Raw genomic sequence first — 13784 nt, 5'->3', positions numbered from 1 at the left:
CTATGATCACTCAGGGCATGAGGTTCACATTAGGTCAAATTTTTGCTTGCATCTTTACTTGCGGAGAGATGTGGTGTACAGACCATACGCCAGCAGAAGATTGTTCAGTGTAGGTGGGTATATATCAAGGGTGCAATGCCATATAGGAATATGTTGGTTGCTATTGGTCTGGAAATAGAAGCCAAATTTTACCCTAGTTTATAGCTTTGTATCCACTTGATCCTCAGACATAATGAAGATTAAAATTAGGTATTGCCTGATTGTAAACATTGCAGAATAAGGGAGATGCATGCATTTTCATCTGCAGTCTGGAGAATGACCTGAAATGTTCTGTCGGTACGTGGAGAGTAAAATATTTTATACATTTATGTGCTGGAAAAGAAATTATTTGTAAATTCTTCCAATTGGCAGTAATTCTAATAAAAATGCAGTGAAATGGCACATTAAATATGTTGCCTTATCTAGAAAGCCTGCTCTTTAAGCAGACTTTAGCAGTAAAATAGATGAATGTGTGACTTAAGTGTCAAACTGTTTCATTGCAACACAAGACACTTTTATCTGAGGAATAAAATAAGCACTCAGTGTACTAATTAGAGGAGCAGCTGGTTTTCAGTACCCTAGAAAAATAACTTCAGGCTAGCGCAGGAGGAAAGAAAAAACCAGTGTGTCAAATTATTATAGTACAAATAGGAAATACTTGGATTAAGCAAAAGATGAGCGGGCTTCCATCAGTATATACAAGTGAGCTACCTGTTACCTTTTATCACATTATGTGACATGTCAGCAGTAAGAATGAACATGTAGCATGTCCTGTGACATCTTGCTGAGTAATAAAAAACAGGGAAAAGAAACCCCAAATTAAAATTCTAAATATTCCCAAACTTCTTTTTAATAGACAGTTTGTTGAGAGAATTTAATGGGAAATGACGATGTATTTAAGGGAAAGAACCAGCAAACTGTTCCTGGTGGTCCAGACAAAAAACAATTTGAAGATACCCAGTTCTCCCAGAAGAGGGCAATTCTGATTTTAAACCAGTTCTGCTTTGGATAGCCTCTGTTGCTGGTATGATAGGCTGCATTTCTATTGCCCTCTTATGCCTTGCTCACAAAAGTTGTGCTGCTCGGGTGCTACCTGTACTGCATCTTAATGCAGCAAGACACTCTCTCGCATACACACTCTTACACCAGTTCTGCTTTGATGTCCTTTGGGAAGGGAATAAACTGCACTGGCGTAACTGCATGTCATCAAGGGATGGAGTCAGTTTCTCTAAAAGTAAATTCTTCTAGCTGTTGTATTGCTGTTGGATCAGCTTTTGTATGTAGACATTGCTTTGGTTTGATGGCACTCAGTTTCCTTCATACAGGGGAAGCGAAAACAAGACTGGGTATTGCATAAACTCTACTGTCTGGAGCATATGTACCGTGTTGCAGGGATGGGAACTGCAGAAGGACCTGCTGTATTGGGATATCTAGAGAGAAAATAAATAGCTCCTCTAAAAATTCAATGCTGAACTTCCCCTATGACCTGCAGAAGGGGAACTGTTTTGCTCTTAAACACTTGCATAACCAAATGTTTGGTTCTTTCTAGAAGATCAGCTTGCAAAGTCCTATGTGGAACTACTGTGGCATTCACAAGCTGCAAAAGCTAAAAACATTTTTATCTCTTTCTCTCGTCTTCTTTTTTTTTTCATTCTAATTGCCATGGATAATTCATTTTGTTTTAACATTTCAACATGAAAGTGTGGAAAATAGCCCAGACTGGTGGTGGTATACCAGAAACAATTCCTCTTTTAAAATGCAGAGTTAATAAGAAAAGACTGGACAGGTTGTTGCAAATTTGAAGCTTTTCCTCTGTGATTCAAGGACCTCTGATTTTTAGATATGAGAAATAGCAACATTTCAGTGTGATGGTCCTTTAAAGTGTGTTGCTGAGCTGGGAAACTTGGTCAGTGAGAAATGCCAAGCTGGGAAATGGATTTGATGAGACTTGTCTTGATTTATAAAGGCCACTTTCTTCGTGTCTTTTCTGATTTGTAAAATAGAGATAATCATATTATGTGTTCTCACTGGAAAGAATGAAGAAAATTTTTTGTTGCTGATGAAGCAAGTTGGATTTGCAGATCAGTACCAGAAAGAAGTTCATAAGTAATATCAAATTCCGTGTTTGATGCAGTGCCTAGATAGCGTGACTGTGGCCATATGTTGAATAGACAGCATAATAGGAAACATGGAGTTGCCTTTCCTTCCCTAAAGCCTGTATGTCTGTGCTCTTAATGGGGCAGAGCCCTCTGCAAAACACAGCGTGTGGTCAGTGGTCTGCCTTGCCCTATAATTTGATTGCCTTGTTGTTTATTTGTTCTTTAAAATGCTGTATTCCTGCTATTATGATTTTGATTTCATAGGGTGTATATGCTACAGAGAATATACATTTTTCCTCCGTTTTACTGAGCTTCTAACTTGCCAGTTGCCTCAAAGTTGTGCAGAGCTGTCTGATAGCTGCCATGATGCCCGCAGAGCTTTCCTGCTATTTCTGGGGCCTGGTGAGCAAAAATAATTAGAGTCCTCTGTAGTTTGGATGTGATTTTGCTTCTGCCAATCGTTTGGCAAATGGGTCAACTGGTTACAACTTGCATGAACATCTGCAGTTTTGCAAAGATCGGCAAAGTGAGCCCTCTCGTTTTTGCTTGTCTGATGCTTTTGCACTGGGGAGAGTGTCCCTGAGGGCCGTGGGCACAAGGCAGAGGAGACGTCGATGTCTTGCAGCGGATCAGCCCAGCTGCCTAACGCAGTCAGACGCGCTGGAGGCAAGCCGTGCACAGCAGGCCCTGCAGCACGTTTACCTGCAGGACGGCCAGTCTCAGGGATGTTAATTCTGGCGTCCTGTGGCTTCCAGGGGGTTGCGTGAAGCTGACATGCTTCTTGGCAGATGTTCAATGGCTTTTACTGCTTTCTAAGTTACTGTTTTTGTTGCACTTCTCTCTTCTAGCCAAGCACTAAAAGCATTCTGTTTGTTTTAATCCTTGTGGTGGAGCTCAGTCACCCCAGCCAACATGCTGGTGCACCTTTGATCCTATGGCTGGTACAAGTGCTAAGTGGACTTTTATTGACAAAACTCTGTTTATTGTCTCAGAGATAATACTCCACTCACTCACAACAGGGCACGTCAGACCTGGCATTGCAAATCCAGAGCCCTTAGTCCTCCTCTTCAATCACTGTCTTGCAGGTCACCTCCTAGACAGGCTCCCCTTGGGCAAACATGAGTAGTTAACAGATTTTTTTAATGGGAAAACAAAAAAGCCCTTTGCAGCAGTTTCCCCTGTCTTGAAAGACAAGTGAACAGGCTGGTCAAACTGAATAACTCTCAAGGTCCTTTTCTTGATTCTGTGACAGATGCACTCCCTGGCTCCTGCTCTTTGGGCTCTGTTTGATCCTATCAGACCCTGTGGAAATTTCCTCCTCCAGGAACCTGCATCTGTACAATTTGCTAATCTTTCATGGGGAGCTCTCATTGAACTAAAGCAGCCAGGTCTGCAAAGCCTCTCTTAAAACCATGGGACTTGGAGCTGACCTTCAGGGATAGAGTGGGCTCCAATGGAGATATTTCACCCCACCCTTCAGCTCCAGCTAATTGTTCCTAAAAAAATTTTATACGTTAAAACTTTATACATTAAAGCTATGGGGATGTGTGGCAGCATGGGTGGACAGTAAAAGAGTGGCTGATTGGTGTCTCCTCACTATCCCTGAGGAACAAGAGAAACAAGAAATGGTGTTTTTTACATGTCTTTCCTATTATAAAATGTCAAAGACCCTCTGCAGACAGCTCCGGTGGGGAAACTTCTCAAGGAAATGTGAACAGGACTCTTGGGAAATAGGAAATGCTCTTTGCCATCCTTCTCCATCCTGGAGACTGACTGCACCTCCTGTGCCTGTGGGTAGTGGTGCAGAACCATGAGGGAGGTCTAGCTCCTGTCTCTGCCAGCAACCTCCTTTTCCGTAACATTTGGGCAGGTGACACTGTGCCTCAGTTTCCCCATGGCAAAATGCCTGTGTGATTACTGATTCACTCTCATGCCTGTAATGGAGCTTTATCTCTTCATTTCAGCCACGTTCACGGATGTCTTTTAATAAAAGTGTTTTCAAAGTCAAAAGTTTTATAAAAGACTTTCCCTAGCTCTGGCTGAAGGTATGGACTGAGGCTATAATTATGGAGAGAGCCTTTGGGTCCCGTTGGGGGAAAGGTCAGAGCAGTGATCAGACCTTAAAATCTCTGAAACCAAAATACTTGTCTGGGAAACATCCTGGAGCTGGAGCTAGTCTGTGCACATCCCCTGCATCATTTCAAGACATAGCAGCAACAGCCTTCGCAGAACTGTATTATTATTGCACAGGTTACTTTATGGGCGCAAACAATGACACAGACCGGGACAGAGAGTCACTGCAGCTAGCTATTAAGAGAATAAAAATAAACAGGAGTGTTGTGTGCGCCTGGGACCCAAGCTGCAAACGACTATCTCATTAACTTTAAATATATCACCTAGCTGCACTCTAGAGGTCAAACTCAAGAAAAAAAAAAAGAAAAATGAATACTTATCAGTCTACACACAGCAGATTCTCATCTCCATTTAAATGTGTGCCTCATCTTAGTGCCTTGAAAAGAAACTTTTGAGGAGGAGGGAGAACGCGATTTTCCTTAGACCGGCCAGGGAGAAGACTTATTTAGGAAGCAGTCAAGCCAGATTATGCAGGGTCCTAGTTTAATGCACAAGACTCTGAAAAGCAAGTGTAAGTCTCTATCCTGCCCTTGGGTCTAGGTTTGCCATGCAGTGCAATCCATGTGCGTTTTTTTCTCTCTCTCTTTCTTTCCCTCCTCCTGCCATCTTTCTTTAGCCCAATGAATATTTAAATATGTCCTCCAAGGGAGCAGCTCCAGCAGGAGTCTTTTGGAAAGACAGCGGGTGACTGAGGGCTGGGGGTCGGGGCTCTCCCTCAGGATGGGGGTGAGACGGGTTCAAGCTACAGCTCCAGTGAGCAGTTAATTACTTCTTCAAAGCAGAACAGCTCTGACAGGAGGGTTTGCCAGAGCCCCCGCACAGGCCGTTCCTACCTGGGCCTCGCTGGGACGTGGGAGATTGGCAGCCTAGTGCCAGCTTGCCCCATTCCCCCTTTCCTCTTCCACGTCCCGTGGGGTGACCTCCTGCAGGCTACTGCTCTGCTAGTCAGGGTCTCTCCCTGCCCAGCAATTCCAGCCTGGACAAACTATTTCTGACCATAGGTCCATTAAGACTGTGATAAATATACCAGGAAAAATGGCTCAGGCCAAATGGATGTGGCGTGGCTTGGTGCAAGATGAAGCTGAAAATGCAGTCAGGACATCAGCTTAGAGAGATGGCTGTGATTTTCTGTACTCAGCTCTACAGTACCAATGAAGACTAGCTCTTTCGATAAGAGAAAATAACACCTTGAAATCTCTCTGGCCTGAGAACCTAAAAGCACCTTGCCAATGTGAATGAATTTGGATTGAGGGTAAATAGTTTAGGAGAATAAATCCCCTTTCAAAAATGATGGCAGCTCCTAGGAGTCTTCAGCTCCCTCAGATATATTCATCTAACCCTGAGTTTGCTCCCTGTGAGCTCAGTGGTAGGAGGGTCCTCTAAGTGTTGAGGCATTAGTGCTTTCTCCTTTTTTACATCACATTGGCTTATAACGAATAGCTAAGGCTTTTCAGAGATGCAGAACCCTTCCTAGGGCAGTGAGGTCCAAAGTAACTCTCCTTAGGCTGCAATGTCTAGGAAAGCTGGAAAGGATCTTGGTTTCCTGATTCTGTGCTGCTTTTAGCTACCGCTCCATCGTCTTCTGCAAGCTTGGCGAAAGGTGAACATTGGACATGTAACAGGCCACATAATTCCCTGCTGTAACTCTGCTGAGCAATGTGGTGACTGCCAAACTGAACGCGAAGCACAGCAGAGCATTAACGTCAGGGCTCTTCAAGCTGAAATTATCTGCAAGGTCTTCGGCACCTAGAAAACGGATAGTGCGAATTGCGGCAACCAGCTTTGTAGTGAAGAGACCTGCTGAGGGCTTTGGCCCAAGTGCTGAACAGGCGGCAGAGCTCGCGCCTGTCCTCGGGAACCCAAGGTCGCCATGGAGGGAAAGGGATCCCAGGAGACCCAGTGATGTTCCTGCTTCCTGTTCTGCGATAGAGAAATTAGCCAGGCTCACGCGATTGATCCCAAGGCTGCTGACAGTGAACTGAGTTGCTATTCCTTTTTATCATCACACTTGCCTGCTCTTTGTCTGAGTCGAGACAGTGCCTTGCAGGGAATAAACCTTTGTGAATATCTGGAAACACTTAGCATACAGCAGATGCTAACGGACTAGTAATGATAAGCAGATCTAATTTGTCTCTGATGTATCTCTGTGGCCAGCGATGTTCTGAGTCATACTTTGAGTTATGCAATGTTTTAGCCGCAAGATTGCTAACCCCCTTCTTACATTTTGACATAATGCAAGGATTAAGAAGTATTATTGGGAAGAAAAATCTTAGCGCATCTCTGTAAGTAAATAAATAATTTGGGTAGATTAACAATGGCGTTTAAGCTGAGCTCATTTTTTTTGCAGTGACAATGGGCTACGATCCCTCACGCAAGTGATTGCCGCTGACGGGTGGGAACTCGGTGATTACGCGTGGGTGGTCAGCGGAGCGCCGCTGGGGATTGCAGCTGGCTCTGAAGGCCTCCGCTCCTCACCCGCTGGGTCCAGCTGTCCCTTACCTGATACCTTGTGACCCGACGTGCCGCTGTGGGGGACAGGGCGATGTGCTGGCCTGACCGCCTTGCCCATGCCGCAGTCCGCCCCGGGGAGCTCTGCACGGCCACGGAGGTCTCCTAGCCCTCTCCTGTTTGTAAATAAGTTATGCTAATGCGTGACTGCCTTAATCAGTCAGGGCCTTGCGCCCAGCGTGGCTCAGGTTTCTAGACCTATTCTGCACTTCTAACTGGTGTGAGCAGTGAGAGGAGAATACCTGCTGAACGCCGCTCGCTCCCAGCCGTAGCTTTTGTCTTCTTGCGCCCCATCCTTACTGTTTAATTTGTGTTAGATCAGTTCTCAGCTCCTGTCACCCATAGCAGGCAGGTTGTTTTCCTTGACTATGATGAGATCTTTCTAAAGTTATTAATATTAAAATTGTGGGAAGGGGAGGGTGGTGGTGGATGTGGACAGGACACACATTATAAATTGACCTGGGGTGCCTCTGAGGAATTTGGGCTGCTTGGTTGCTGCTGGAGGAAGTTCTGTTCAGGATTTGCTGAAGTGATTCACGGAAGGTGAGAGCTGTGTAGACAGCACACATGCCACAGATTGGGATCTTCTTCCCCTTCTTTGCATCCCTTAAAACTGTCTAAAAGTTAATTTCTGAATAAGCTGCACATTGCTTACTCTGAATACAAACTACTCTCTCCTGAGAAGAACATCTGTAGGCATGGCAAAACTGAACATGCAGACGTGCACGGTCTTTGATTTGCCTCCACTGCAGACCCTGGAACAGATGCTAGATGCATACATCACAAATTAGCTTGTGGCACTGCATGTGGCTATGACTGTGAAGAGGAGGAGGAAGAAATCTTTTGACTGCGTCCCGTCACAAATTTCAAGCTGAGCCTTCAAGCTGTGTGCACCGATGAGCCGATGGGTGGCCTGAATTCCTATATATCATCCTGGGAGCTGTGGGTACTGGGCATTTTGGGGTATGCCATAGACTGTGGAGAGCAACCAGTGTTGCAGTGAGTGCAATCCTGGCGTCTATGTGCTGGTTTTTTGCAATATTTCTCTCCTGGCTGTTGGATATTGTACAAGGAATTTTCAGCCAAAGTTGTGAGTTCTTTCTCTCTCTCTCTCTTAATATTCTGATGCTGCAGTCTCCTGAGATCCCGATGGCAGGAAGGTTTGTTTTCTGCAGCTTAAAATGAATGTTAAAGGGATATTTTTACCAACAAAATGTTTGTGGGTCTAGTTTCTTTGCTAGTTAACAGTTTTAATTGAAAAAGCACTCAATAAGAGGATAATGCATTTGTAATGGCATCTTTCTTCTGAGGTTATGGAAAATGCTATAATTAAGCTGATAATTAAGCCCTGTGAAGTTAGTTATGATCGCTGGCAAAGGCACAGGGAAGTCATGAGAAAGGGGTTGCCCAAAGTCTTGTTCTGAGTCAGAAGCAGAACCCAAGAGTCCTGGCACCTGTTTCCTCCTGAGTCGTGTAGGATTCTTCCTGCTTCTCTCCTTTGTGCATGAAATGACATTGTAGAAAATTCAAATTGAATAACTCAATTTTGGGGGGTCAGACATGGATAGGCCAAATATATGCACGGGCAGGTACTAGAATCTCTTTAAAATGCAAATTGTTTTCTTGCTAATCTGGCTAATTTCTTTAACTCAATCTGCATCATAGCATATGTTTTTGTTACTGCTTTTCCCTTGGTGTAGTGTACTGCAATGTAAATCGCCCTGAATTCACTGTCACCTTGCATTACCTTCCACAACGTGATCCAACGCGCTGTGACTGATACAATCCGACTTGATGTCATCAACTGATGTCTCCCATGGGGCAGCAGAAAGAGCACATTTTCCTGTGACCTATAAATGTTTATAGAATGGCTTTCGAAGTGATGGGGTCCCCACTCCTTTCCTTTTCTGTTTAAGAAGCTGTCCCTGACATAAGCTTCATCCTGCCCTGTGCTGAGCCTCTCCAGCCCTGCAAGGCCCTTCAAAACCTGCTGAGCCCTGAATGCGTGAGCAATGCCGGTGTGTTGGATGGGGTCTTCTTGCACGCTGGTTGCTGTGCTGCACTGGAGCCACTTACAGGATCAAAGCTCTTATGAATCCCTGCTGGGATTTCTTTTCAGAATCCCAGTTGTCAGCTCATCCCCAGGATATTCACTCTTGTCTTCATGAAATTATGGGCTGAGCCCTTCAGCGTGTAGAGATCACTGTTCTGGAAAAGGAGTCGCTTTAAGTCTGCTTATTTACATTGTGTTTCTGCTCAGATAAGAACACAGAGAGATTTCAATCAGTGGTGCGTATGCTCAGATCAAGAGTATGAAATATAATGAACAAATGCCAGCAGCATGCAGTTCATGTGGTAAAGCCATCACACAGGGCTGCTGCAGGTACTGCATTCAACAGTGACATTTTAATAGTGACCATTGCACTGATCTGCTTTAGCCTGATGGTTTTAGACCCTCCTTACACCCGATAATTTAGCAACAGCAACTACATGGAGAAGTGGATGCAGTGAGTTGCGGCTGAATTTAAAGCAAAACCCCCCAAAATCTTACGGTTGTTGATTCTGTTTCCAGACTTGAAGGTGGGCTAATATATCCACTTGTATCAACTGATTTAGTAACGGACTTTTTTTCTTCCCATGAAACCTGGTCTCTCTTAGACAAACGGGAACAGGATGGGGCAGAGGAGTCAGCTCGGCCAGTGATGGGAGGCTCCGCTGGGGAAAGGGAGAAAGGGCTCCGTTCAGTGGGTTTGTGTCTCTGCGCTTTTTCCCTCTGGAAAAGGCAAACCCTGCTCTGGAGTGATACGGGAAGGAGCCTGGCAAGGGGGTTTTCCCTTGCTGCAGTGGAGGGATGGGATGGGAAGGCAAAGTGTAAGGGAATATGTGTATAGACAGATAGAAAAAAGAGAGGCGTGTAAGCATTGAACTATGCTGTTGAGAGAGGCAGGTATTTTTAAGATCCTTCAACAGACATGAATTTTCCTTTTTTGCCATTTTTGTTAAGCATCCCGGAAGTTCTCCAAGGGAAGAGTTATATTTGATATAATGCTTGGATACACTTCAAACAGCCATATGCCTCATTTACAAAACATACAATATACTGCAGGGGCTTCGGACTGTGTAGGCTCAGTTCATTAGTGGCAGGAGCAGTCTCCTCTTCCTGCTAATGGCACTGAAACTGTGTCTACACTGCCTGCTCGGCATGCTGAGCACACAGGCCTTTTAAGACACAGATGCTGATGAAAAGCTAAAATGAAATGCCTTGTAGATTCGCAATAGTCTGGCTGTTCCTCCTCCGTGTACTCTCTCCTCTGGAGGATGAGGTTGGCCCTGTAAAAGTTTTGCAGAGACCTGACTGTTCAGTGGCTGTTTCAGCAAGGAAGAGCCCTGGCAGCGCTCCTGGCTGCTGTCCTCTTGCCGAAATTGGTTGTTTTCTTGAATAGTGACTGCCTGTAAACTCTCCAGGGTTGGGGAATGGTCTGTTCATCTCTATTTGTGCATCAGCTGGTCCTAACTTGGGTCCTGGGGATGTCACAACTTTGGCCATTCATTGGGATAATAATGAATTTGAGTGTGTACGTACCATGAAGTTGATGCAGGAGGTACCATATTGAGTGCATGGATTCACGATACGTAGCAGGTCCGGACTAGCATGGTAGACACTGGCACTAAGTGATACTTCGATGAAAACTCCGATCATTTTCTTTCATTCCAGGGGATGGCCAGGTTGATTTTGATGAATTTATGACCATTCTGGGACCTAAGCTGGTATCGTCGGAAGGCAGAGATGGCTTTCTGGGAAATACAATAGACAGCATATTCTGGCAGGTAAGTGTGTTAAATGCAACGTTAGTCGACGAGTATCAATGGCTTCCAAAATAACAGTGATTTGTTGGGAAGCATGAGATGTCTTGCTAAACAGGAATACCTGGGTAAAGGCTTTTCAGCTGCCTTATGATGTGCACTGCGTAACATCGTACCGCGGTGCTGGAGTGACCTCCTCTCAGTGAGACGCCTGATCCGAACCCCACTGAGGAGGAAGAGAAAGCACGTACGCGTTAGTGGCTGCGAATGAACTGTGGTTGAACGCAGCAAAGCACTGAGTTATTTTTGCAGCACATCTGGGGGCATTTTGGAATTCGTTTTCGGAAGAGAAAAACATTTCTTTTTTTTTGAGAACACTAGATTAATTAGTCTTTTGAGTTAGAAACCTTGAACCTGTCCGGCTGCTCACAGAAATGTACCGCTGTTCATCATCTGCTTGGCTGTGGCTAATGGATGCACTCAGCAGACTGAGTGTGTGCTACGCAGGTCATGGTTTCTCAGTATTTCTGTGGTTAATTCAGGTCCAGGACTGAGGATAACTGTGTGCAGTGCCCGTACAGACTTTACCCGTGTTGCTGTCCTGCGCTGCTGTGTCGGTTTGGTCCTACCTGTTTCAGGCATCAGATGGAAGGCAGGTTTTGCAGCATGGAGCTGCCTTACATCTATCCTGCACTGTGATTTCACACAGGATTAGACCTTCCTGGGAAAACAAGGACAATCCAGGCTGTTATGGCAGGGATTAAAAATCTCCCAAATCACAGTGCTGCATGTTGCTTGCCAATGGATTAAATGCGTGTTTTCCTGGGAGATTACTGTTCGTTTCATTGATCACCCAACAGTCTTCGCTTGCTAATAAACTTGAGCTGTTACTGAACTCATGTGAATCAAAAGAGTCAAACCTGGAAGCGTTTCTGTCTTCTGTTACTATCCTCTGGCACTATTCAGGCTGAATTGCGTGGAGTTTTGTAATAGTCTTCTAAAGTCCTTTAAAACTTGTTCTTGGCCTCCTGGCGAATGATATAAACAGCCCTAGAAATCCTGGTCTGGATTCCAGCATTCGGTTGTCAAAGCAAGTGTTTGGCGTTCGCGAAGCGCAGTAGTTTATAGTGTATCTGGAGGGGATGCAGTGGTTGAACTCACGCTGCGAGTGGTAGGACTGTAGCAATCATTAATGTTTTTATTGCCTCCATTTTGTCCTGCGAGCCTCCTTGCAGTGCATGACTAACAGAGAGGGGAAGAAGCACGAGCTCTTCTCATGAAACAATTTGTGTCTTCAAGAGCCCTGTGGCAAGACTCGCTTCACAGGACCCGTTCAAGAAGCACAAATGCCCTTTGGAAAAAAGATATTCATGATCTGAGCTCTTTGATGGGGAAGCAGAGAGGACTGGAGCCCTCTCTAAAATTCAGCTCCACAGATTAACTTGCTGCGTATAGAGATCCTTCAGCCCGTTTAAATGGCTGCAGTGAGTTGCTCAGAGGTTTGAAAGGAAGGGAAAATGTGTGTGATCTGGTTTTAGAGCAGTGGGACTCCTGCGTTCAATTTTTTGCTTTGCTTTTTCCACACAGAAACCTCTGGTACCCCCTGTGTGGGTTCATACCCATGTCCTCCCGGGTGTCTGGTGGGGTGAGTGAAGAGAGTGTGGAGACCTCAGAAAACCAGCCCAGTGGCAGGGGGGGAGACCGCCCTGGGGATTTGGCCGAATTGCATGAATGCTGCAGTGCCTTGGAAAAGATGTCCGTGTTTTTCACCTGTAAAGGTAAAAACACTGCCTCCTTACATAGCACATTCCTGGATTTCAAAGCACTCTGCAGGAGAGTCCAAATCCAAGTTGCTATTTTAGACATGGGGAGGCTGAGGCCTGGAGAGGAAATGAGTTAAGACTCAAGATTGCGCTGCAAATCTTGGTGAGCTGGGGTGAACCTGGGAATGGAAAATATGTCTTCTGCGTCTCAGGCAGGGTCCCAAGGTGACCCACATGGCACAGGTGGCGGTGTTGCAGTGAGCAGCAGGTTAACGCACGGGCTGGGTGTTCCCGGCTGGGCAATAAGGTAGGTTTGCTTTACCAATGTTCATCCTCTCCTACAGCCTATGGTCCTGGAGCAGATAAGTCTTCATCTCACATTCCTCTTCTCCTGGATTAGGGAGAGCTCATGGAGAATACAGCAATTTTGCTGCTTATTTTCCAAAAGAAAAAACATCTAGGGAAATGCCATTCAGGCTGTGGAGCAACAGATTTGCTTTGCCTGTTTCTACCTGGCCAGAGAAAGCTTTTGACTTTACCAAAGCCTTCCCCATGAGTCAGGTCATCCATAAGCAACGCATTTGCACATCTGTGTTATCTTCAGTGGGATTACATCTGAATTTGAAACAAAGCTTTTTCCTGAGTTGGGGCCTGGCTGTGTTTCCCATATCCCATTGACATGCCCTTTTCACATTTGCTGGAGCAGGATTGGCTTGGAGAGGGGTGGCAAGTTTGGCTTGCTGAAAGAGCACTTTTCTTCCACGGAAAATAATCTCCCTGAGCAACTTTCAGGATGTAATTGTGCCCAAGGCCTGGGGCTATGAATAGGTCCAAGTGGACAGAGGCAGCAAGGGCGCAACAAGAAGAGGCAGCTCTGTCTTTGGGGACAGTTGGCTCAACAGTGCTCCTGGGGAACCTCACCCCAAAGCTCTGTGCAGCGAAAGGCGTCTTGAAGAGGTTCTTGTATTGGGCACAGGGGGAGAAAATACATGTTGGCATCCAGAAACTGCCTTCTCCTCTTCCATCCAAACAGCTTTCCCCCAACTGTCACGATTTTGGCGTTCGGGCTATTTTTGCTGAGGGTCCAGCTTCATATGCTGTGGCACTTTAGTGCAGACTCTGTTCCAAATGCACTTTAATAGTTCTTTAAATAATGCAATGACAGAGTTAAATAATAAACAGCAGCAGAAGGAGAGAGGAATTCAAAGGAACAGGCGAGGGCCTGGAGATGCATTTGCAGATGAAACTGGGGGTGAGTTGGTGGGATACAGGAAGGCGGTTCCAGATGGCAGAAGCTGCAGAGGGGAAGGATCTTACAACAACAGTAGTGGGGCTGCAGGAGACAAAGAGGGGGTAGAAACACTGGGAGAATAGGGAGCAGAGAAAGGGATGGAGGAGACAGACTTGAAATAATAGGGAAATGATGTGTCGTTCCTAT

General features: G+C 45.4%; 1 protein-coding gene across 2 annotated transcripts in view; it reads left to right on the top strand.

Moving 5' to 3' along the window:
- The window catches only part of CALN1 (calneuron 1), a 148214-nt gene that overhangs the window by 72532 nt on the left and 61898 nt on the right, over positions 1–13784 (top strand). For both annotated transcript variants that reach the window (XM_026063710.1, XM_026063711.1), the window contains one exon: positions 10495–10607. In XM_026063710.1, coding sequence (XP_025919495.1) covers positions 10495–10607 — 113 coding nt within the window. The remainder of the gene's footprint in view (positions 1–10494; positions 10608–13784) is intronic.

Source organism: Apteryx rowi, unplaced genomic scaffold (genome assembly GCF_003343035.1).
Source record: "Apteryx rowi isolate R43461 unplaced genomic scaffold, aptRow1 scaffold_20, whole genome shotgun sequence".
In the NCBI taxonomy this organism is placed as follows: domain Eukaryota; kingdom Metazoa; phylum Chordata; class Aves; order Apterygiformes; family Apterygidae; genus Apteryx; species Apteryx rowi.
Note: the sequence above shows the minus strand (reverse complement) of the source record. Positions and strands in the feature narration are given on the sequence as shown.